This window comes from Pimephales promelas, chromosome 15 (assembly GCF_988280905.1).
Source record: "Pimephales promelas chromosome 15, fPimPro1.hap1.1, whole genome shotgun sequence".
NCBI lineage: Eukaryota > Metazoa > Chordata > Actinopteri > Cypriniformes > Leuciscidae > Pimephales > Pimephales promelas.
Window position 1 is genome coordinate 34859836 of NC_142783.1, and position 25165 is coordinate 34885000.

The 25165-nt window shown below is 34.8% G+C and overlaps 3 protein-coding genes and 1 long non-coding RNA gene across 5 annotated transcripts in view; 2 read left to right on the forward strand and 2 right to left on the reverse strand.

Annotated features, from left to right (window-relative positions):
* The window catches only part of dnajc17 (DnaJ heat shock protein family (Hsp40) member C17), a 42932-nt gene extending 28788 nt beyond the window's left edge, over nt 1-14144 (forward strand). The window contains exon 11 of the mRNA XM_039663083.2: nt 13941-14144. Coding sequence (XP_039519017.1) covers nt 13941-14060 — 120 coding nt within the window. The 3' untranslated portion in view covers nt 14061-14144. The remainder of the gene's footprint in view (nt 1-13940) is intronic.
* LOC120473303 (cdc42 effector protein 3) lies at nt 515-4638 on the reverse strand. Its single transcript, XM_039663084.2, has 2 exons — nt 4554-4638; nt 515-1226 (listed from the first exon to the last, which is right to left on the reverse strand). The coding sequence occupies exon 2, from the start codon at nt 1200-1202 to the stop codon at nt 606-608; it is 597 nt and encodes a 198-aa protein (XP_039519018.2). The 5' UTR covers nt 1203-1226; nt 4554-4638; the 3' UTR covers nt 515-605.
* Nucleotides 14145-14666: 522 nt separating the features above from the next.
* The window catches only part of LOC148973604 (uncharacterized), a 42162-nt gene continuing 31663 nt past the window's right edge, over nt 14667-25165 (forward strand). Inside the window, exons 1-2 of one of the 2 annotated variants that reach the window (XR_016146727.1) lie at nt 14667-15573; nt 15846-15929. This is a non-coding gene — a long non-coding RNA (uncharacterized LOC148973604). The remainder of the gene's footprint in view (nt 15574-15845; nt 15930-25165) is intronic. The other variant, XR_016146728.1, reaches the window with a different exon arrangement.
* On the reverse strand, nt 16222-18675 carry gchfr (GTP cyclohydrolase I feedback regulator). The gene is made up of 3 exons (XM_039662961.2): nt 18514-18675; nt 17659-17753; nt 16222-16840 (listed from the first exon to the last, which is right to left on the reverse strand). The coding sequence occupies exons 1-3, from the start codon at nt 18547-18549 to the stop codon at nt 16702-16704; spliced, it is 270 nt and encodes an 89-aa protein (XP_039518895.2). The 5' UTR covers nt 18550-18675; the 3' UTR covers nt 16222-16701.

A 25165-nucleotide genomic window follows, 5' to 3' on the forward strand; every position in this document is an offset into this window, starting at 1 on the left:
GCAGGTTCGTCGTCGTCTTTATCGACTCGCTCGCTCTGGCTGGAATATGTAAGGCTTGATGGACAAGTCTTCTGTTGTTGACATTTTATTAACGAGTGACTAAAAAGGTATCGTATATAATCGTAAATCTCTAATCAAACTACAGTAATGGCCGAACGTGGGGAGTTGAACCGACCGTGAACTCATGGACCTGGAGAGCGGGCGGGGAAAGACGCATCTCCTTTTTATTTAAAGGGGCCGCTTTGAAACGGGTCGCTCACAGACACACATCAGAAAAGGGGCTTGTGGAGCTATAATAATGAGGACTTCAGACCCAAGCATTGCAGTTATGCTTTATATAGACCACAACGCTATGATTTATATGTAAAAATTAATGATTTAAAAGCATGATATGTACCCTTTAAAAAAAGGTACATTCTGAAACTAATCGTACATTTCCAAGAGGAATTGCTTCGTTGAGTGATACGAAGTTTAGATGTTGATCGGTTTTACGTCAGGCGGCAAGAGTTCACAGGTATAGCTGGACTTTCTCCATCACTTTCAGCACAAAGTCCAATTGAGAGTCCAAGATCCAGTCTCACACACACACACACACACACACACAGCTATAGCTGGACTTTCTCCATCACCTGCAGCACAGAGTCCAGTATCGACGGTCCCAGATCCAGACTGAATGTGAACGCGGCGTCGGTCATATCCGGTTCCTCCGGTTCGCCTCTCTGCGTTTCCTCCGGGTTTGTTTGTGTTGAATCTCGTCCCGAACTCAGGCTTCCTCGAGCAGGACTCCTGATGATGCCTCCCGCCTCCACACACTCGTCCTCCTCTTCCTCGACGTCCAGCAGGGGGAGCGAGCTGCACTTCTGCCTGCGGACCGGGTTCCCGGATCTGGTTCCCAGCCCGTATTCCCGGACCGGATCCTCGTCCAGGCTGATGCGGGGCGGCTTCGGAGGCGGGTCGCTGGTGAGGAACAGGTTCTGCTCGCTCCTGGAGCTCTGGAGCAGGAGACTCCGGCCCTCCTTCAGGAACGACAGGTCTCCGAAGCTCTCCGTGTGTCCGTCCACGCCGATGTGGGAGAGATGGCGGAAGTCAGCCAGAGGAAGACTGATCATGTTCATCGACACGACCTCCTTTCGGCTCGATAACCTCGATAACCTCCATCTCCCAGAGCCGGGTCTGCGGTGCAGCGACGTCCTCAGCGGCATCTCAACATGTGGGAAATCTGGATCCTGAAACAGAGCGAAACTGATTTAAACGCATCCTGAAACAGCAAATAGATTTATTCATCAAAAGTCACAGTTTAGACGTTTATTTACAACTTTCTATTCATCAAAGAATCCTGAAAAATAACATTTAGAATGGTTTCTACAACAAAATATGAACGCTGATAATAATCATAAGTGTTTGTTGATCATCAGATCCTCATATTAGAGTGATTTCTGAAGGGTCATGTGACACTGAAGACTGGAGTAATGATTGACTTGATCACAGGAATAAATTACAGTTTAATATATATTCACATAGAGAACAGATATTCTGAATTGTAAAAAAACATTTCAGTTTTTACTGTATTTTATATAAGAAGAGTTCTTTTTAAATTGTCATAATTCATATTATTACAGTTTTTACTGCATTTTTGATCAATTAAATGTCGCCACACACACGCACACTCATATATATATATATATATATATATATATATATATATATATATATGCATATATGTACAAACTTTTCTTTTGGATGCGATTAATCACATTAATCGCATCCAAAATAAAAGTTTGTGTTTACATAATATATGTGGGTGCACTGTGTATAATTAGTTTATATATATAAATACACACACATGCTTGTATATATTTAAGAAATATTTCCATATACTGTATATAGATTTATATATAATTTATATTATATATAAATATAAATATTTTATATATAAATAATATTTTTTTCTTATATATACATGCATCTGTGTTTATATATATATATATATATATACAAAATAATTATACACAGTGTACCCACATATATTATGTAAACACAAACTTTTATTTTGGATGCGATTAATCGTTTGACAGCCCTATATATATATGTATGTATGTGTATATATATATATAAATACACAGTATTAAAAAATCTCATTGATCAATTCAGATATGTTCTGATTGGCTGTGATGCTCTTGTGATTATTAATTATTATTATTATGACATTTTCACTTTCATTGTGGACGGTTTGCTTCTCCTGGCGACTGGTTGTGACGCTATTACTGTAAACAAAGATGCGCATGAACCAATGTAGGATTTCTGGTGTCTTATTGTTTCCCATTTTAATCGTGGCCTTTTTAAAAAGTTAAAATGAATGTCTAGTTCCAAAACAAATAGCACATTTGACTATATTTAGATCTATTTCCCCTGACAATCAGCTTAAACAATGAGAAAAAGTGCACATATTGACCAAGAATTTGTTTGTATAATGTAGAAATATGTCCAATGTTTAATATATACAGTATGTATATGAAATGTGTTGCAAGGGTGTAAAGCATCTCATCAAGCACATGTTACAATCCCTGATGTAGATGTTCACTTGAATCAGTATTTGATGGAGATTAGTTACAGTTTTCATAGTTTCGTCCTCACGCACGATAAATGACTCGTGATTCTTCTCTGGGAAAGGAATGCAGTCACATTTACTCCTATTATAATAATTGCACAAATCCGTGTGTAATGTCGACCTGCGTTCTCTGTGACTCAGAACTGGTTAAATTAGTTTGTAATAAAGAGTAATAAGTCCCATTTGTTGTGATAATGCACATAGGAAGCGGTTTACTCCAGTTGGCGTTCTCGGCCCTGTTTTGCGGTTCGCACATTAGATCAGTTTTCGTGACTCGCAACTCTTTAAATTTGTATGGCACTACAGAAAACATGTTTTGTTGGCCAATAAAGGTTTTATCGGCACTTTAGTAGCAGCGGGAGACGGCGAGCGCGGACATAACGGCATACCTTCTCAAACATGCAACGAGAGCGAGGAGGAGAAGCCAATGTTTGGAAAGGAAATGCACAATTTTGAAGAATTTAACTAATAAATCCCCAAAACAACCTGTCTGACTGGCAAACAAACCACCAACATATCTCCAAGATTCACTGTAAAAAAAAAAAATATTGTTGGTTTAACTTAAAAAAAATAAGTAACCTAAGTTGCCTTAATTTTATTCATTCAATGAAGGAGATTAATTTAATCACCAAAATTAAAACTCAAAATATTATGTTATCTGAACTACATAAATTAAAGTTGATTTGATAAAAGAAAAAATGTTGTGATTAAAAACCATGAAAATATTTTTTTTACAGTGTGTTCATTAATTTAATTCAAGCAAATGTGAATGTTGCCATATGAGAGTCGTTGAATCAAAAATGCTGTTTTTATACTGACATCAATTATATTATTGCATCTGTTTGTCCTTGCTGTGATATAATAGCATAAATATTAAACTGATTAGCATTAGAGCCCGAGCGATAAAGGATTTTGAAGACCAATACCGATACAAATATTTTTGGGTTTTAAAATCCGATATTCCGATATATCGGCCGATATTTTTTTATTTTTATTAAATATTGTTGGATTTCACACACGTGTAAAAGAAAAGCTAACTTTTAAGATACGTTTGATACTTTTTCTCTAATGTCTAAATGTTCACTCCTCGCAAGTATAACTTGACTGTAACTACAGATATGCTAGTAAAAAATACAGTAATCATTACTTTATTTAGGCAGAAAAAGTTTATTGTGGTTTCCAAGCTCATTAATGTTAACGTTAGCGGTCTTCCACTGACGATAGTGGCGTTAGCTAGCTTTGTGGTTAGCTAGTCTATGATGAGCCATAATTTATCATACTGCAAATTGTAAAACATACATTTTCAATATAACAGGCCAAGGAGAGATGATTAAAGTGTGTTTCGCCCGTTTTTATTTTATTTTTTAAATATTCATTTATCGGCTATTATTACTGCCGATACCGATATTTTGGAAAATGCCGATATATCGGTCTGGCTCTAATTCGCATTAGCGTTTCTTCTTTTCAGACACATTTGAACACGGTAAAAGATATGAATCTTTTGTTTTGCTTTTAGGAAGATTCAATCAGTTTTTAGTCCTTTAGATGTTCAAATACATAAATTAATTGAATAAATATTGATTTAATCGAAGGTGAAAGTGATAATTTATAAGAAAAGGCTGATTTTTGGGCCTTTTCTCGTGTTGTTAAAGTCACCAAACGGCAACATTTTGCTTTTCTTTCTTTTAACCTCCAACAATTGTTTGTTTTAGCCAGTGTTGCGACCCTTGAACATGATGTTTTATTATTGATCTTCTAGTTGGCGCCGTGCGTGTAAAGGTGTGCCCACATCTGAAGCCTACAAACCTTGTTTCTGTTAACATGACGAGACTTGTTAGCCTATTAAACGATTCTCTGTGAATATCCAGCCTCAAAAACCATAATTAATCACGTTTCATTGATATTACCATCACAGCGATGTGTGAACAGTGGAAGTGTCTCTTACCGTAACACAAGAGCTGGTGACTCCTAAAGATGTGTGTTTAGTCTTGATTTGAAGAGTACAGAGTCCTTCGTAGATCACAAGTGTTAAAGTCCAGAGATAGAGCGAGCTCGTCTCCACCCTCCTCTCAGCTAAACCTGTGTGTGTGTGTGTGTGTGTGTGTGTCACACCTGGAGACGTAATCACCTGAGTGTCATGTCACTCTTCTGAAATCTGGGACGGGCGACGCTGGTTTCGTGTCGTAGAGGCTTCGCTCATCACTGATCTCTGTGTCATTGTTCTGGTTCCTGTAGGATTCACTAAAGCTCTCTCTCTGGGACGTGTGTGTACAGGCGGACCAGCGTTACACAAGTTCTGCTTGCATTCCCATGACCGTACACACACACATCAAAGCCTAAATGAAACCCGTTTCTTTTGTCTCCTGATTCCGAGTCAAGTCGAGGCAAGACTTGTTGTTGTTTTCGCAGTGAAGATCTGAGATTCCCGCTTTCTACTACAGGAAACTATTCATTTCTCACATTATCACTTTAATCGCTATAGTTTAAAATATGACGAACTCAGTGGATATTTGACTGGTTTTGTCCGTTCGACTCTCACACATGAATTATGTTGAATATCTGTCAGCTTTTAAATTTAAAGGAGTAGTTCACTTTAAAAAAACTTTTGCTGATAATTTACTCGCCCCCATGTCATCCAAGATGTCCATGTCTTTCTTTCTTCAGTCGAAAAGAAATTAAGGTTTTTGATGAAAACATATATCCATATAATGGACTTCAATGGGGTCCAAACGGTTCAAGGTCCAAATGAGAGTTTCAGTGCAGCTTCAAAGGGCTTTAAACGATTCCAGACGATGAATAAGGGTCTTATCATGCGAAACGATCGCTCATTTCAAAAATAAGTAAAAAAGTTTACGTTTTATATGCTTAAATGCTCGCCTTGCTCTGTTCTGATGCGCGTTAGTGACTCTCCTGTTCGAACTCGTTCATCAAAATGAACGAATCTTTTTTCGAGTCATGACTCGAATGGTCCTTGATAAGACCCTTATTCATCGTCTGGAATTGTTTAAAGTCCTTTGAAGCTGTACTGAAACTCTCTTTTGGACCTTGAACCGTTTGGTCCCCATTGAAGTCCATTATATGGAGAAAATCCTGGAATGTTTTCATCAAAAACCTTAATTTCTTTTCGACTGAAGAAAGAAAGACATGGACATCTTGGTTGACATGGGGGTGAGTAAATTATCAGCAAAAGTTTTTTTTTTAAAGTGAACTACTCCTTTAACTACACAATTAGATAATACCAGTTTAGCTCAACCAGTGACCAGGCAATGCTTCATGTTATTCAGTTGAGCATAAGCACTTACAGAAAACAATTTCACAAAACATTTTGTTCCGAAATGTTGATTAATTTTACATTTTATGAAGAATATGTGGGTGTAATATGTCACAGTGTACTTTATTTTGTTCTCCTCATTTACTAAAGTGTCCTGCAAACACTAACATCAAAACTTATATCTGGTGTCTGAATCATTTTTGGTTTGACACTTAATGTGGTCTATAAAGCACATTATTACCTATTCTGGATATGAATCGCCCGTTAAATTGCAAGTCATGATCTGACCAACCTGTGTAATGACCTTGTTTTATTGAAATTACGTATTTTATTGGTGGGTAAATCTGAAATTGGTTATTATTACCCTTGTTTTATAGCAAAATATACAGGTGAGCTCTAGGATATTTCGTTCAAACCAATGCATTTAAAACCTCATTGCATTATTGGAAATAAAAGGGCCATATCTGCATCTTTGATAAAGAAATGACATGTGATACACTTTATCATACCAGTTTTAAAGAAGTTTTACAACTCTGCACCACAATGGCATTGCACTAATGTGTTTTATTATATAAAAAAAAGGTTATTGGCATTAATTATATTATTGCAATTATTCATTTACTTGGAAGTGTTTACTGTGAACGATTGCATTTATGCATAAATAACACTATTACTGTTGGCATTTCTTGTTTTTAGCCCAAATTAAACACGGTTTATGTTTTATGGAAAGGGCAAGAGAGTCTGTTATGCTTTTAGGAAGGAAATCGGAGATCTCATGTTAATGATTCACTCAGTTTCCAGTCTGTGGAAGATCCAAGTGTATAAATACATCAATTAATTGAATAAATATTGATTTAATCCAAGGAGAGATAATGAAAATGATAATCTATAATAATAGGATTTTATTTAGTAGTAATAATTTATAAGGAAAATTATATTTTTGGACAGGCTTTCTTGAGTTGTCTTGTCTTCTTCATTTATTAAATTTTGTACATTAATTAATATTGTTATAACTATTTATTCAGTTTATTTGAATACGGTACATTAGCTCTTGTTTCAGACTACAACATTTTAGCCGAGGCTAATTCTCAACGTTATTTCCCATATATATAGTTTTTAATTTTTATTTATTAATATATATTTTTTTTAATTATAAAATTGTATTTAATTTTAAATAAAAAATATTTAGTGTTTAATAAATAATTATTTTTTTATTTATTTAAAAAAAAAAAAAAATAAAAAAAAATAAATGTAATGTCAAAACATCAACATTTCTCCCCCATTAGATCATGCCATAGCTTTGAAATCTTCCATAACAAGGTCTTCACAAACTCTCAAACTAAACCCAGAGAGTATTTGTTCCTCGTTATCAGCGGTTAAAACCTGTTGGCCCTGTCTGCATGTGTAAAGACAATCATATCTACACAATCACTGGCAAACGCTCCAACATCAGCCACAGACTCTGACCAGTTTATTACACTTGATGTACAACAACCCCAAACAAGATATATGCTTGCTTCCTCCAGTTATTAAATCTTCAGTTTCTTCATTGCGAAAGTGCCTTGGACAGAGTGTTTCCTCCTCCAAACATCATCAGATGTTCCCCGTGCCGTCTGGATCCCGGATGGACGCCAGATTCGAGCGCTGGGGTTTCTTCATGCTTGCTTTCCGTCAGACTCCTTTCAAACACGTCCAATAAACAAAGCGCCGCCCTTCCGTCCTCTGCTTCGTCTGATCATTCACATAAACCAAACATCAGCTCTTCATCAGAACCTTTATCCAGTGAACTCTCGCTCCTCTCTCTCATGCAAACACATCTCAGTGTTCCTGGAGTTTGCTTGATTGCTTTGGCCTTCTGTTTGAAAGGCTTAGATTGTTGAGCTGGATCCAGACTCGGGTTTCTGCGGTTGTGTTTTTGTACAGACTTGTTCTTGTACAAGATGTTTTTTGGGGGAAATGTTTCCTGCAAGTGCTTTTGTCTCATTATCTTCTGTTTTCACTCTTAATCGCTCAACTAAACGATCTTATACGCGATTCTGATGGAGGATCACCTGCTCAACGCTCTCTTAAACTTCAGGCGCTTTCTGTGGTGTCTTTATAATGCTTTTGAAAGAAGTCTCTTCTGCTCAGCATGATCAAAAATACAGGAAAAATAGTGAAATATTATTACAATGTAAAATAACGGGTTTCTAAGTGAATATATAGTAAAGTGTAATTTATTCCTGTGATCAAAGCTGAATTTATGTGATCAAAAATACAGTAAAAATTGTGAAATATTATTACAATGTAAAATAACGGGGTTCTAAGTGAATATATAGTAAAGTGTAATTTATTCCTGTGATCAAGGCTAAATTTATTTGATCAAAAATACAGGAAAAATAGTGAAATATTATTACAATGTAAAATAACAGTTTTCTAAGTGAATATATAGTAAAGTGTAATTTATTCCTGTGGTCAAAGCTCAATTTATGTGAACAAAAATACAGGAAAAATGGTGAAATATTATTACAATGTAAAATAACGGGGTTCTAAGTGAATATATAGTAAAGTGTAATTTATTCCTGTGATCAAGGCTGAATTTATTTGATCAAAAATACAGGAAAAATAGTGAAATATTATTACAATGTAAAATAACAGTTTTCTAAGTGAATATATAGTAAAGTGTAATTTATTCCTGTGGTCAAAGCTCAATTTATGTGATCAAAAATACAGTAAAAATTATGAAATATTATTACAATGTAAAATAACAGTTTTCTAAGTGAATATATAGTAAAGTGTAATTTATTCCTGTGATCAAGGCTGAATTTATTTGATCAAAAATACAGGAAAAATAGTGAAATATTATTACAATGTAAAATAATAGTTTTCTAAGTGAATATATAGTAAAGTGTAATTTATTCCTGTGGTCAAAGCTCAATTTATGTGAACAAAAATACAGGAAAAATGGTGAAATATTATTACAATGTAAAATAATAGTTTTCTAAGTGAATATATAGTAAAGTGTAATTTATTCCTGTGGTCAAAGCTCAATTTATGTGATCAAAAATACAGTAAAAATTATGAAATATTATTACAATGTAAAATAACAGTTTTCTAAGTGAATATATAGTAAAGTGTAATGTTTTCCTGTGATCAAGGCTGAATTTATTTGATCAAAAATACAGGAAAAATAGTGAAATATTATTACAATGTAAAATAATAGTTTTCTAAGTGAATATATAGTAAAGTGTAATTTATTCCTGTGGTCAAAGCTCAATTTATATGATCAAAAATACAGGAAAAATAGTGAAATATTATTACAATGTAAAATAACAGTTTTCTAAGTGAATATATAGTAAAGTGTAATTTATTCCTGTGATCAAGGCTGAATTTATTTGATCAAAAATACAGGAAAAATAGTGAAATATTATTACAATGTAAAATAACAGTTTTCTAAGTGAATATATAGTAAAGTGTAATTTATTCCTGTGGTCAAAGCTCAATTTATGTGAACAAAAATACAGTAAAAATTGTGAAATATTATTACAATGTAAAATAACAGTTTTCTAAGTGAATATATAGTAAAGTGTAATTTATTCCTGTGATCAAGGCTGAATTTATTTGATCAAAAATACAGGAAAAATAGTGAAATATTATTACAATGTAAAATAACGGTTTTTTAAGTGAATATACAGTATAGTAAAGTGTAATTTATTCCTGTGGTCAAAGCTCAATTTATGTGATCAAAAATACAGGAAAAATTCTGAAATATTATTACAATGTAAAATAACGGTTTTCTATGTGTTTAATTTATTAAACACATAGAAACTCCAGTCTTCAGTGTCACATAATCCTTCAGAAATCACACTAATATGAGGATCTGATGAACATGACACATTTATGATTATTATCAATGTTGAAAACAGTTTTACATTTTTGTAGAAAATGATGCATTTGTTTTTCCCAGATTTTCTTTGATTAATAGAAGATCCTAAAATAATCTTTTGTAACATTATAAATGCCTTTACTGTCACTTTTAATCACTTTAATGCTGAAGAAAAGTATAAAAATATATTTTAAATAAAACTGTATTTAGTGCATTATTATATGTATATATATTATTATATATATTTAAGCATCATCAAGAACAATAATGTATTTTTGTTGTCAGTTTTCTATCAAGTTTAGCTTGGCTGTGTGTGTGTGTGTGTGTGTGTGTGTGTGTGTTTTACGTCTGCTGGCACCTCCTGATATGATGCGATTATTAAATCAGGGATGTTTTGTTTGGAGTTTCAGAGCAATATTGCACATTAATGATCTCAGATGGCATAACTCACACCAGTGCCAGCTTTACTGTAAAAGCAACACGTTTTTAATGGATAATAAAGGGTGTGTGTGCCATTCTTTACTAAATGCCTCTGATGTTATACCGCTCGCATCAGCTGCTCGCTTAATGAGGGTTTACTTCCCAAATCACTGTGATTATACATTATATATTGGATATTTCAAAGCATCTGTGTTGTTGGCTGGTGTTTCTGCTCTTTAACACTGGCATGATTTGGAGTAATCGCAGCTCTAAAAGCACACACACACACACACAACCTCTTTCAGCTCAGTTGAAGTTAGTTAAACGTTGTCTTGTTTATTTCTTGCTGACACTAATGCATTTGTTACATCAAAATCTGTGTGTAAAAGGCTGTTTTACGAGCTCAAAGCTCGACGTGGTGATCCACAACACCCGTAGTGTGTCCAAACGGCTTTATCTGCTTTAGCCGTTCGTCTGTATTGTGTGGCCAGGTGTTCTGGGCGAGGTTTTATTCTTTAACACTGAACAGGAAGTTGCCGTAAAGTCACTCTTTTGTGCCCCATTACAATTTTTAATCACCTTTTAACTTTTTTTGTTAATTCGCTTAAAATAGTCTGGCAATATTTATTTATTTACTTATTCTTATTTTTTTTATGTATTTATTTTATTTTATATTTTATTTTACAATACTTTAAATATCTCTTTTGCCACATTATTTTTTAGAATTTTTATTTACTATTTTTTCCACATTTTTTAAATCATATTTTATTTATTTATTTAAATTAACTCAAATAGTCCTGTAAAATAAATGTAACTTATTTTTTCTATATTTTATTTAATTACATTATTTATTAATAATATCTTCTTCTTTTTTTCATTATTTTTATTTTACTTTAAAATACTTGAAAGTATTTTATATAGAAAGTTCTTTTCTGCCTTATTATTTTTTTTAGTATTATTTACTATTTCTTTTCCACATCATTCTTTGTTTTATCTATTTATACTATATTTAATTAATTTATATATTTTCTATTTTGTTTTACAATACTTTGAAGTTATTTCGTGGCACATAATTTATTTTAATATTTTATTACTATTTCTATTACTTATTGCTGCAATATTTATGTATTCATTCATTCATGTCTTTATACTATATTTTATTTTTGTATTTTCTTCATTTTACATATTTCTCACATAATATGAGCTCATAAAAATTTCTTAACTACTTTTGTCTGCAACAGACAATTACATGGAAAATCATGGCAGTGTTTGACACACTTAAGTCAAAAAACACACACCTTTTATATCTGTAATCTGTCTTTAATCTGACTGGTGATTCAGATGGTCTCTGTTCTCATTTGATCTGTTCTTCATTACCGCTTCATTTCTCTAGATCTGCTTGTGTTATCCGCAGTTTTAAGCCTCGCGTCTGACGTGTGTGTGATAACAGATATGGCCCAGGATGAATGACGTCTCCTCTAAAGCTCAGGGTTTCAGCACTCGTTCCCGAGCGCGCTTGAGAATAGCCACGTGTGCAGAGATCTGAGCGATGTTCTGCTTGTCATCATCCCGTTATCTACAGCTAGCATTCTTAAAAGTGTGAGTGTGATTTTTTTTTTTTTTTTTTTTTTTTTTTTTTGTAAACAAGGTTAAACTAAAAAAAGTAACTTTTTTAAAAAAAACTTTTTTTTAAAGAAAAATGAATGAAAACTACATGGACATATTTACAAAACTATTAAAAATGATAAAAACACCACTAAAATACTAAAACGTTACTAAAACTAATATGAAAACATATTTGAAAAAAAATATAATTTAAAAAATATATATATATAAAAATTATATTTGAATATATTTGGGTAAACGGAAATACATTTTGAAATATTAATAAAAAAAACTATAATAACATCACAATGAAACTAATAACACTTGGTTAAACAATTTCCAAGAATGTTTTAGTGATGCTATTTAAAAAAAAAAAAAAATTAAAAGACGAGACAAATTGTCAAATTCCAGATGCAATTCATCTGGTCTCACAGTGAAACATTCACACACACACACACACACAGAGAGAGAGTTTCGCTGAAGACGTGATGTCGAGACGAGCGCTGACATCATCACCAGCCGCTGATGTCACTGGTGTGTTTACACTCTGTGGTTTGGTCCCGTCGTGTTGTACGAGTCTCTGCGTGCCGACACACACACACACACACACCGCAGTATCCTGCAGGAACCACACACACGCGCTGCATGCTGGGACGCGCCGGTCAGGAGTTCGGGAGGTGTTGGCGAGTGAGTTTGGTCAGACAAACGTGTGCACTCGGGCTCTTTCACTAACTGGTGAACACTAGAACTAAATGAAAATAGAAAAAAAAAAGAAATAATACTTGAATAGAATTGAAATAATAGTAAAGTAACAGTTCTTGTGTGACCTGGGTTGTATTTCATGGCAAACTTGCTGTTCCTCATCAACACTTTATGAAATGCATGATGCAAAACATAAACCGTACAGTCATTCCGACATCATTCATCAACTGGCTTTGCTTCAGGATCCATGTTTTATTAAAAAATACACAATAGTCTAACACTGAAATAGAATACACTGCAGTTTGAGGTCAGTACGATTCTTTAATGTTTTAGAAAACATAATTTCGTTTTATGATCAAAAATACAGTAAAAACAGTGAAATAATATTCCAATTCAAAACATATGTTTTCTATGTGAATATACTGTAGAAATTAATTTTATTCTTGTGACCAAATCATTCTAAGATGCGGATTCTGCTTTTGTGGAACTGGTGATGCGTGCGTGTGTGTGTGTGTGTGTGTGTGTTTGATCTGTGAACGTTCTAAAAGAACAGCATTGATTTGAAATAGAATCTTTGTAACGTTCTAAACGGCGTGACCGTTAGTGTTCGTTCTGCAGATCTGGGCCTCGACGGCGTGTGTGTGTGTGTGTGTGAAGTGATGCCTCTTCTTCCTCTCCTGGTTGAGTTTGCTGAAGATGCAGCAGTTGTTTATGTATTTAATTGAGCTTGCGTGATATTTGGTGGTTAGGTGGGAGACGAGGCCTGAGCTCATGGAGCTGGAATGATAATGGCGTTCGTGCTTCCCCTCGGTCTCTCTCTCTCTCTCTCTCTCTCTCTCCTGTGGTTGATGCGAGAGACCCCAGTCATCTCTTCCAGATGCTCCTAACCCTGCAGAATCACTCTCTCTTCATCTCTCTGCTCGTCTGAGTTTACACACACACACACACACACACACTCCAGCGCTGGGAGGATTCTTCTCAGTATGACATATTTTGGCTCGCTATTTTTTTTAATTTAGAAATTACATATTTTTACGTATTTCACTTGGAAATTTATTTAGATTTAAATTTACTTAGGAATGTAATTATTTAGGCATTTTAGTCAGTATTGATTGATGGCTATAATATTTAGGCCAAAAATGAATGATGTTTCGAGGATGGATGGGTTTCAACTTCGTACTATTAAAATAAATTAAATAAATTTGATGTCTATCGTATACAGGTGAAACTCAAAATTAGAATATGGTGGAAAAGTTCGTTTATTTCAGTAATTTAACTTAAAAGGTGAAACTAATATATTATATATTATCCAATCCCAATGATGCATATTGCGTCTTAATGTATACAGGAGAAACGCATGTAAACGGGTTATTCCTAATGTTTCAGAAACCCGAATAGTGACCTTAACCTGACCTTTAACCTGAAAATTGTCTGCATGTAAATGTCGTGTGTGTGTGTGTGTTTCTCAGAATTGTCTACGTAACGAGCGTGACTACGAGAGTGTGGTGCTGATGCGACTGAGACAAGCTGAAGAGAGGAAGAGGCTGATCGAGGAGATGAAGAGAGAGGAAGAGGACGAGACGGCATGACCACACACACACACACACACACTTTGACCTATGATTTTACAGGAATTAAACACCCAAACATCAATAAAGCCCTTTTGGAATGAACATTTTTGCCTTGAATATTCATATGGTTTCGGATCGTGACTTAACAGCAACATTTGTCTTCACGGTGATGAACACGGAGTTAATGTTGAACAATTCTATTTCAAATTTGATTCTGCTGAAAAGCAGCTTTACTGAAGACAATTCAGTTCAATGTTGATTCAGTTCAGTTACTGTGTCAATCGATGTGGAAATTCAGTTCAGATATACAGTGATGTGAATAAATTTGGACACCCATGCTAAAGTTGCCTAAAAAGAGGAATAAAAAATCATCTTTTGGATATTGATCTTAATGCCTTAATTAGAGAAATGAGGAAAACTCCAACCTTTAAGGACACCATTTTTCTTTGTGAATGAATAATGTATCATAAATAAATAAATGTTTTTCCTTAAAATACAGGGTGCATATGTTCCTATGTTAAATTCCCATAGAGTTAGGAAGATTTTTATTTTTAAAAGCCAGTTATTTGATGGATCCAGGATAATATGCATCCTGATAAAGTTCCTGGAATTAAAATATCCCCACATCATCACACACCTTCACCACACCGAGAGATTGGCATGGGGTACTTTCCATAAGATCATCTTTCAATGCAAATCAAACCAGCTATTAGGCTAACTGAAGTAAAACCATGCCAATCTCTAGGTGTGGTGGAAGGTGTGTGATGATGTGGGGATATTTTAATCCCAAAGGCCAAGGGAACTTTATCAGGATGCATATTATCCTGGATCCATGAAATAACTGGCTTTTAAAAATAAAAATCTGCCTGACTCTATGGGAATTTAACATAGGAACATATGCACCCTGTATTTTAAGGAAAAACATTTATTTATTTATGATACATTATTCATTCACAAAGAAAATTGGTGTCCTTAAAGGTTGGAGTTTTCCTCATTTTTCTAATTAAGGCATTAAGATCAATATCCAAAAGATGATTTTTTTTTCCTCTTTTTAGGCAACTTTAGCATGGGTGCCAACACTTATTCACACCACTGTAAGCAGCTCTACAGAAGACTTCTTTATATTATACAGTTATTATCTATCATTCAAAGTATTCTGATACAACAAGAAAATTATGAAATATGGACGTGAAAACGGTTAAATACTGGGAGTGTACAATAAAGTAAAACAAACTGTCTGCCATTGGTTGGACAAACAAATATTATTTTATAATATTTTGCTTTTGATGTGAGATTGTGCGGTCTTTCTTTAAAATATATATATTTTTTAAGTCAATTTCAGTGACATTCAGTCATTTTAATGTGATTCACTGACTCGAGTCTGTGCGTAGTAGCTGGTGTGATCGTAATTGATGTATCTGAGATGTGCAGAAGACTTGGCATCATCAGTCAGTCATTAGTCACATGACGTTTACGGTGCAGGTGATTGGCTCAGAACTTCAACGAGGGCAGCAAGACTTCCAAAGTGAATGTGAGTATAACAGCCAAAAGGATTTTTTTTCATTTGCACCAATTAATCATTTACAAGATCAGACAGAAGTGAATGGCAGTCTGATTGTCGTGCTGTGTTTGTGCTTCTGGTTGCGTTTTGCATGTTCTGTCCATCAAACCGCAGAGATCCGACTTTTCTAAGAACACTTTCCTTTCCTTCTGCCGCTTCTATCCATCATCCGTTTGGTCTCCTCGCGGCCGTCACATGTTTCTGTTTACTTATGTGGGCTTTTCTCTTATATTCCTGGAAAGAAGAGGAACACAACACAGGAAATACAATTACAGGCGTCCTCAGGAGAACCGAGCAGGAACCGCAGTCTTCAGCCCGATCAAGAGGTGGAAAAAACATGCAAATCATGCACAAGCTCATTTCTGATGGACGTTTTGTATTTTTGCATTGAAATGCGAGTGAATTTGAAATTTAAAAATGTACATTTTAATATAATATTGTTGGATATAATGCATTATTTACTCCCAATATCTCTTCTAAAAGAGCTATTTTTTTGTGGTGTAAAAAACAAAGATAAATCATATCAGAACTTTTGCACATTTAATTAAAAAAATTACAACCTATGCATTGCCACTGAAAACCAAAAGTACACGTTTCAGAAAAAAATGATCAAACATCAGCACTTTACAACAGATACTTTATTTATAATTATAGTCTCATACAATCATACATGTCAAGATTAGAAACACAAAATATAGCATTTACATATTCTGTAAACAAATGTATTGCTGTTCAAAACTACATATCACACAAAGAATGTGGGGTTTAAATGATTATTTTGAGCTAATAAAAACGAATATTTAATTGCAACGCATTTATTTAAAGAAATAGATTTGCACATATAATAATGATGTTCCCACCATCAACTTAATGATTTATATCACTATAATCAATTATAGTAATTGCAGATCTGTAATGTAAATTTTATATGTATGGAAAAATAATTTTCCATACATATAAAAGTGTCATTCTGATGGTATTGGTAATATTGCTAGTTCATTCACAGATTTCAAATACTTTACATTTGTTTAGATGCTTTCATCAGACGTGTAGCTTTCTCTCTCTCGTGTAAAGGTTGATGTTGTGATGATGGTGGAGTCACAGCGCGTCACTGTTCTCTTTATGAAGACACCAGACCATAGTCTGTCCGACGCCCGTCATGCTGACCACTCTGAATCCGATCTTGTCCAGTTTGTCTAAGACGAGTCTCGGCGGCTCGGCCACATGATACTCGGAGCTGTGAGACACACACATCACATCACACACACTCTGAGTCTGGGCTTCAGTCTGAGGAGATGTGTATCTGTGTGTCCACGGAGATAGATAGATAGATAGATAGATAGATAGATAGATAGATAGATAGATAGATAGATAGATAGATAGATAGAGAGACAGATAGATAGATAGAGAGATAGATAGATAGATAGATAGATAGATAGATAGATAGATAGATAGATAGATAGATAGATAGATAGATAGATAGATAGACAGACAGACAGACAGATAGATAGATAGATAGATAGATAGATAGATAGATAGATAGATAGATAGATAGATAGATAGATAGATAGATAGATAGATAGATAGATAGATAGATAGATAGATAGATAGAGAGATAGATAGATAGATAGATAGACAGACAGACAGACAGACAGACAGATAGATAGATAGATAGATAGATAGATAGACAGACAGACAGACAGACAGACAGACAGACAGATAGATAGATAGACAGACAGACAGACAGACAGACAGATAGATAGATAGATGAACTGATAGATAGATAGACAGACAGACAGACAGACAGACAGACAGATAGATAGATAGATAGATAGATAGATAGATAGATAGATAGATAGATAGATAGATAGATAGATAGATAGATAGATAGATAGACAGATAGATAGATAGATAGATAAACAGACAGACAGATAGATAGATAGACAGACAGATAGACAGATAGATAGATAGATAGATAGATAGACAGACAGACAGACAGACAGACAGACAGACAGACAGACAGACAGACAGACAGACAGACAGACAGACACTCACAAGTTGTTTCCCAGTATGGTGGTTTTTCGGGCTCCGAGATACTCCATGATGGATGGATCCGAATATTCGTCTCCGACTGTTGTGGGCCCCGTCTCCTGAACCACACACACACACACACACACACCATCATCATCATCGTCAGAGATGAGAAGAGAAGCTGCAAGTTATTTTGATTCAAGATTATGAGAGAAATATTACTGGCAAACATCTCGGAATTGATGCGAATTAAACATATTTCCTCAACTAGGATTTCTTAGGACTTTTAGTATGTTGTTCTGGACACCTGATAGAAATGATCTATGCTGAAAAAAATTCTTTTACAATTAGTTCTATTTTTGACTCCAAAATGGGCTACTTTGCCTGGACTAAAAAGAATGTTGTGCGCTGAGAAATCATTTAGAATCGACACTGCAATATTCCATAAAAACAGGAATTGCCCGCTCTACTTTCTTATCAACGCTAATGTCTGTCATTTTTTTTCTTGTAAAATGTGTTCATCTTTACAAATTACATCGAAAAGTTGCGTGTTTGTATGCTTTGTTTCTGTCTGTTGATGATTCACTTTCATTTTAAAGTTTCAGCCGTTCATGACAGGTCAGGTGCACGAGCTGCACGTGCACGTAATGCAACATTAAACTTTTTCATTTGAATATGATGATTCAGAACAACACAAATCATGAGAGGAATAAAACCTCGTAAACGCTTCACAGATATCATGGCAAAGCTTCTCTTACATGAAGGTAACAACAGATCCAGTGCAGAAACAGACGTGCACCTGTAATCCTGTAATATCATAATCATAATCACAGCTGTCACTCAGAATGTGTGTCGCGCGCTGCTCGTGTTTATACGCACCAGTCTGATCTGTGTGCTGATGAGGATGTACGGCATCTCGACGTCAGATAGGGACACTTTCCAGCGGAATATCGAGTGTCTCCTCGCGTCGTCGCGTCGCGTCGCGTCTCAGCGTCTTCGTGCGTTCTCAGCTCGGCTCGTGCGCGCGCTCGCAGAAACACCCATCGCTCTCGTCCAATCAGCGTCCACCAAATCAGAACGCGCTCCGGAGAGATAGACGACATTATTGTCACCTTAAATATTTACTAAATTATCAATAATATTTTTAATGTTCTAGAAGATTTAGTAACGATAGATAGGCAGACAGATATATAAGGACAATTTAATTTGGTTTATAAATCTTCTGCCTTGACGAATATACCTGATCAGGAAAAACAAAAACAAAAGAATGTGTTGGATATTTCTTTTGTGCGTAGAGAAAATGTGATATTAGGTGTTATCACGTGATGTTGGAGTTTTGTAAAGATCTGAACACTCTCTCTCACTCTCACACACACACATACACAAACTCTCATCTGTCTCACACTCACACACTCTCTCACATACACACAGTCACATACACACTCACTCACTCACTCACACACACATTCTCTCACACACACGCTGAGCTTGTTAACTGCAAGTTTTTTTTTCTCCGTATTACAGTATTTTTAAGGCTTATTTCTTTGATTTCTTTTCAACGCTGGTGGTTGGACTTTTCATTTCCTTTCGGCAGAATTGCTAATTTCCTTCTAAAAGCAGTTCTAATCACAGTAATATGATGTTCAAGTCTCTGAGAGCGCTGAGGAAATGAAGCGATCCCATCTCGATAACATCAGTAATAAAGCACACAGTCTTCAACACATAGATCACAAAACCATTTACATCTGCTCTGATCAGTGTGAGCAACACGATACTGGAACAGCGCTCACACTCGCACTAGTTATTTATTTTGCTTGTCGTGTTAAAGCTGACATATCATGCCCCTTTTCACAAGATGTAATATTAATCTATGGTGTCCCCAGAATGTGTGTGTGAAGTTTCAGCTTATTAAAGTTATTATAGCTTGTCAAATTTGCTCCTAACAGTGTAACAGCGCAGCGCTTCTGTGTCGTACGTCACACGCATCACACACATGACCAGCGTCGGCCAATAGTGAGCCTCCGTTCTGACGTACACTACGTGAATTCACTCGAGGCCCACAGAGAAGAACACAAATAGTTGAATAAAGTCGTTATTTTAGTTTTTTAAAAGGAAGTTGTTTTTCGTGAAGGGTTCTTAAAAGAAGCGTTTGTGTTTTTAGTGTGAAAACGGAACCTTTTGTGGAATGAAAATATTCCATGGATGTAAAGGTGAGAGCCGAAGTTACGACGTCACTCTGTAGGCCAAAACGCGGAAGTGAGTTAGCATTTTAGCACTACCGGTTCCCTCGCTCTATGGGATTTTTGAATGGGTTTTTGCTAAATCGCCTGAAATAAGGTCTGTGGTGAACAAAGCCTCTAAATATTTTCACGTTTTGATCTATGACACAGAACACACATTTATAACCTGCTTGTGTTTTTTTTTTAACTTTATTGTGTCCGATTGTATTTTTTAAAATCTTTATATAGGCTTCAAAATGTATAAATTGTGGATTAACTTGTAAAGATTATCTTGATAGACAAAACGTGCAAGGGTCACAACCCTTTGTTACACACAGATCTTATTTTTTGCGATTTTCCAAAAGTCTATGGGGAAAATGCATTGCTTTTCGAACGCGCCGCTAGCTTCCGAGTTGTCCTACAAAGTGACGTCATCACTTCGGCATTTTTTAAGACACTCTTGACAAATCATGTTTTGTAACCACACTCAAAACAGATTCCACATAACTGGGTTACGTTAAACGAACATAATTTGTTCATGTAACTTGGAATTAAGGCATTATGGAATTAAGTATACTTCTAAGCAATGAACACTGAAGCAGTGTTAAGGTTGATGATGTAATTAAGTGAATAATTGAGGGATGATTGATCATTATTGAAGAAGACACCTGAAGTCACCATTATGGTGATCATTGTGTGTTTTAGTTGGGCTACTTCAGTGTTCATTTAACACTCTGCTCAGAGCTTAATTGGGTCGCTTAAAATGACTTCAAGATCCATGATGTTGAAGCTACATGAACATATTATGTTTGTTTATTTATGTTATTTTAATTTATTCTATGTAAAGCACTTTGAATTGCCATTGTGTATGAAATGTGCCATATAAATAAACTTGCATTGCCTTGTTTAACGTAACCCAGTTATGTGGAACCTGTTGACATAAAAAAGTGAATTCATGTAACCTGTTAACATAAAAAAGTTAATGAAAGCCAACATATCATTTTTGAGTGCAGTGTATGCCCCTTTATTAGAGTTGATCTGTCAGGCTATAACAAAATATAAGAAAGATGAACTCGAGTGTCTGGAAGAACATTAGAACATTTCTTGTTGGGTTTTTTGTGGATTATTCTCTAAATAGATCTTGTAAAAATAGATTTAAACTTTATTTCTTTTAAGCAAAGAAAACAGGAAACCACAGAGCGTGAATCTTTAGAGTCTAAAACTCTTTTTTTTGTGATTGTCGTGATGTCAGAACATGTTCCTGGAGTTCGCCCAACTTCCTGTGTTCCTGCGGTGACTTCCTGTCCGCATCGCTGGGTTATTTTATGAAGTGAGGGTCACGATCGCTGTGGTTCAGGTGATGGACTGGTTTCCTCGGACGCTTTAGAGGTCGTTTCCGGACTTTCACACTGCCGCTTCTTTTCTTTGGGATTTATTTTTAACACGCGTTTATTTTTATTGAATGCTGACAACATTTGTCATCAGAACTCTGGATGATGCCCTATAAATAAATCCAGAACCGTCCGGATGCCTTCGATGAATGTTAAACCTCGTTGTTGGCTTGTTTTGTTGTTGTTAATTTAGGCTACTAAATAAATGATATTCTCTAGCCTGACTTCGTCATACTCATATTCAAGAAAGAACTTTTCCCGAACTTTTCCCGTCTCATATTCAAGAAAGAATTTTTTCCCGTCCAAAAAAAATGTTGTGGGCGGAGTTCGGGCTGGCATCCAGGCTATTTTCTGATGTATTTTGAGATTATTGGCTGAGAATCAGCTGAATGTCAGCTTTCTGTTTGAATTGTTCTCTCCTGAATTGAGAGGAAACCCTGTTTCACACATTCTGAGGGAGAGTCGTTTATACTTGCGTTGACGGATTTATAAAAGACACACCCGTATTAAATTATTAATAGTTTTTGCTAGAGCACTTAGTTTCTGCATGGCTTTTTATGTGCACGACGCTATTGTAAAGCTGTAAGTAAAACAACGATTATTGGAGTAGGCCTAAACACTGGCTGTACTTCAAAATTTCGCTCTTAACCCAGATAACCATTGAAACAATGTTGAGTCAGTGTTGGTGTGTCAACGTTGATTACATTGAAATGACTTTAGAAAGTGTTGTTGATTTAGCAACACTCTTGCACCAGTTAATATTGAATTAATGTTCAGATTTCGCCCACAAATCAATGGTGTTAATATTGCTTCAACATTACAAAGTGATATTGTTCCAACGTCACTTTTGCACCCTCAGTTTACGGAGGCGTATTGCATTCACTTGAAGAAAAAAAAAATCTACTCTGTTTTCTGAATTAACGAGTTAATTTTTCATTAGAAAAAAAAAATGCTCTGTTTTTCTGAATTAATGAGTTAATTTTTCATGAGAAAAAAAGTTTTTGCTCTGTTTTTCTGAATTAACGAGTTAATTTTTCATGGAATTTTTTTTGCTCTGTTTTTTTGAATTAATGAGTTAATTTTTCATGAGAAAAAAAATATTTTGCTCTGTTTTTCTGAATTAATTTTTCATGGATTTTTTTTGCTCTGTTTTTCTGAATTAATGAGTTAATTCAGAAAAAACAGAGCAAAAACTTTTTTTCTCACGAAAAATTAACTCATTAATTCAGAAAAACATAGCAAAAACTTTTTTTCTCATGAAAAATTAACTCATTAATTCAGAAAAACAGAGAAAAACTTTTTTTCTCATGAAAAATTAACTCATTAACTCAGAAAAACAGAGCAAAAAAAATTCTCATGAAAAATTAACTCGTTAATTCAGAAAAACAGAGCGAAAATTTTTTTTCTCATGAAAAATTAACTCATTAATTCAGAAAAACAGAGTTGATTTTTTTTTCTTCAAGTGAATGCAATACGCCTCCGTAGTATCAATATTGAAATGAACAAAAAAATAATAAATGGTAATATTGTTGAATCAACGTTATGATGTTGAATCTACATCACTGGTGCTGAATCAGCTCTTAAATTAACAAGAATTATTTTTGGTAATATGGTTTGACTTTGATCAATGTTAATGTGATGTTGATTCTTGAAAAGGAATGTCAAACAATGTTGACATCTGATGCACCAAGTTAATGTTGAAACATCACATTTCAAAATCACTTCAATGGTGCGTCAACAAATTCCTGACCATTTCAAAATTTGGTGAAAACCTTTTAAAATATAAATTCCAGCAGTTCCAGAAATGTTAAATTGTTGTGATGAACTTTTCCCAGTGTAGATATGTTCAACTCTCTTTATATTAGATCTGAATCTATGAAAGCGTCGTCTGTGTAACGTGAGGAAACGCACTTGAAGTGGATCATTTATCTTGTTTTAAAACGATCTCGGGGCTTATGGGATAGGAACCGGAAGCCTGCTGTCTGAACACGTGTCCTGGCGTGTATCTCGAGTCTCTCGTACAGATAAGACGCCGTTGGCTTAAGTGACAGTGATGTAATTGTAGGCTACTACCGCTTTGAGAAGAACCATATGTCTGTAGGGTCCTGTGAATTTCTTGCTCTCTCGAGCTCGTAAATCAGAAGCAGAGGAGGGCGTCGGAGAACGCGACGGTGCGCGATGTACTCGCGGCGCGATGCGATCTCCGTGATTAGCGGCGGCTGTGGAGGTCATGCTGAGCAGGAGACCAGATGTGGCACTTCTTTATAAAGCAAGTGTCTAATAAATGAGCGTGGGAGTAAATCTTTATCTTTAATGATGCTTGATGCCAGATGAATTACACTTCACCAGATGGATCTGGATAATGTTCAATCCAATCTGACTTCTGACCTGTAATGCCTGGTTCATAATCATAATCATAGGCTACACTGTTTGTTCGTTGTTGTCCAGTGGAGAGAGAGCTGAGCGAGTCTGGTTTCTCACAACAAGGGGTTTTTCTCCTTTATCATTGTCCAATTATCAGTATTATTTTCCAATGATTAGTTACTTTTTTTAAAACGTAAATTGAACATTATTTAAAATATTACGTTTTCGATTTATAGGCCTAGGCTATTGTAAGGGGAATTTATTGTTAAAAATAGTTCTCCATTCTGACATGAGTTTTGTTTCTTGCGACTGTTGCCTTTCTCGCCTTTGGCTTTGGAGACATTTAATTTAATATTCAACGATATTATTGATCACCTGCATTGACACCATTATATGAGAACTGAACTGAGCTGGACGATGACATCACGGTTTTCTCCAGAGCGGATATATATATATATATATATATAGATATAGATAGATAGATAGATAGATAGATAGATAGATAGATAGATAGATAGATAGATAGATAGATAGATAGATAGATGTGCAAAAATGAATTGCGATTAATCGCATCCAAAATAAAAGTCTGTGTTTACATAATATATTTGTGTGTGCTGTATATAATTATTTTGTATATATAAATACCTATGCATGCATGTATATATTTAAGACTTATTTCTGCGCTTAAATTCTGTATGTATATATATAAATACATAATCATAAATACATAATCTATATTATATAAATATAAATATTTTATATATGATTAACACATTTTCTCAAATATATACATGCATGTGTGTGCATTTATATATACAAAATAATTATATACAGCACACACAAATATATTATGTAAACACAGACTTTTATTTTGGATGCGATTAATCGCAATTAATTTTTGCACAGCCCTAGTATGTGTATATATATATATATATATATATATGGATTTAAAAATTCACCTGCCACAGAGACGTTTTACCTGCCTTTTTTTTTTTGCCTCATAAAGGTTTGCCTTTTTTTAGCCTAGACGTCTGGGATGTGTTTGGACGGATATTAGACGTCTTTTAAACGCAAAATTGCTTGCTTGGAATTGGAAATGTCGTTTGAGACGAGCACAAATCAGACTTTTGTCTCTCTTCAACACAGGTCTGGGACAAAATCCCCATTTATCCCTCCAGAAAACAGCCGTTCTCTGCAAATAAACTGGAATCAGAGTTTTAACATCCAAACAACTTCATGCATCAATCAAAATATCTGAATAGCATCTGTATTTGTATTGGAACTGAATATCTCTTCTTCTGTGTCTGTCAGACCACACGCAGGAAACTAAAAGATGCCGAATGTTTGTCTCCCGTTGCCCGTTTGAGTCCCAGCGGTCTCGTCTCAGAGTTCATATTTATTTGCGGTTTAATGATTTGCATTATATTGTTTTTGTTTCAATTCGTACAAAATGTCTGGAGTGCAAATGCTCTTCTCAAACGCAGTTTATGCAAGAATATGCACAGAAACTCTTTATGTTTACATACAACAGTTTTCCGATCCGATTATAGATTCTGA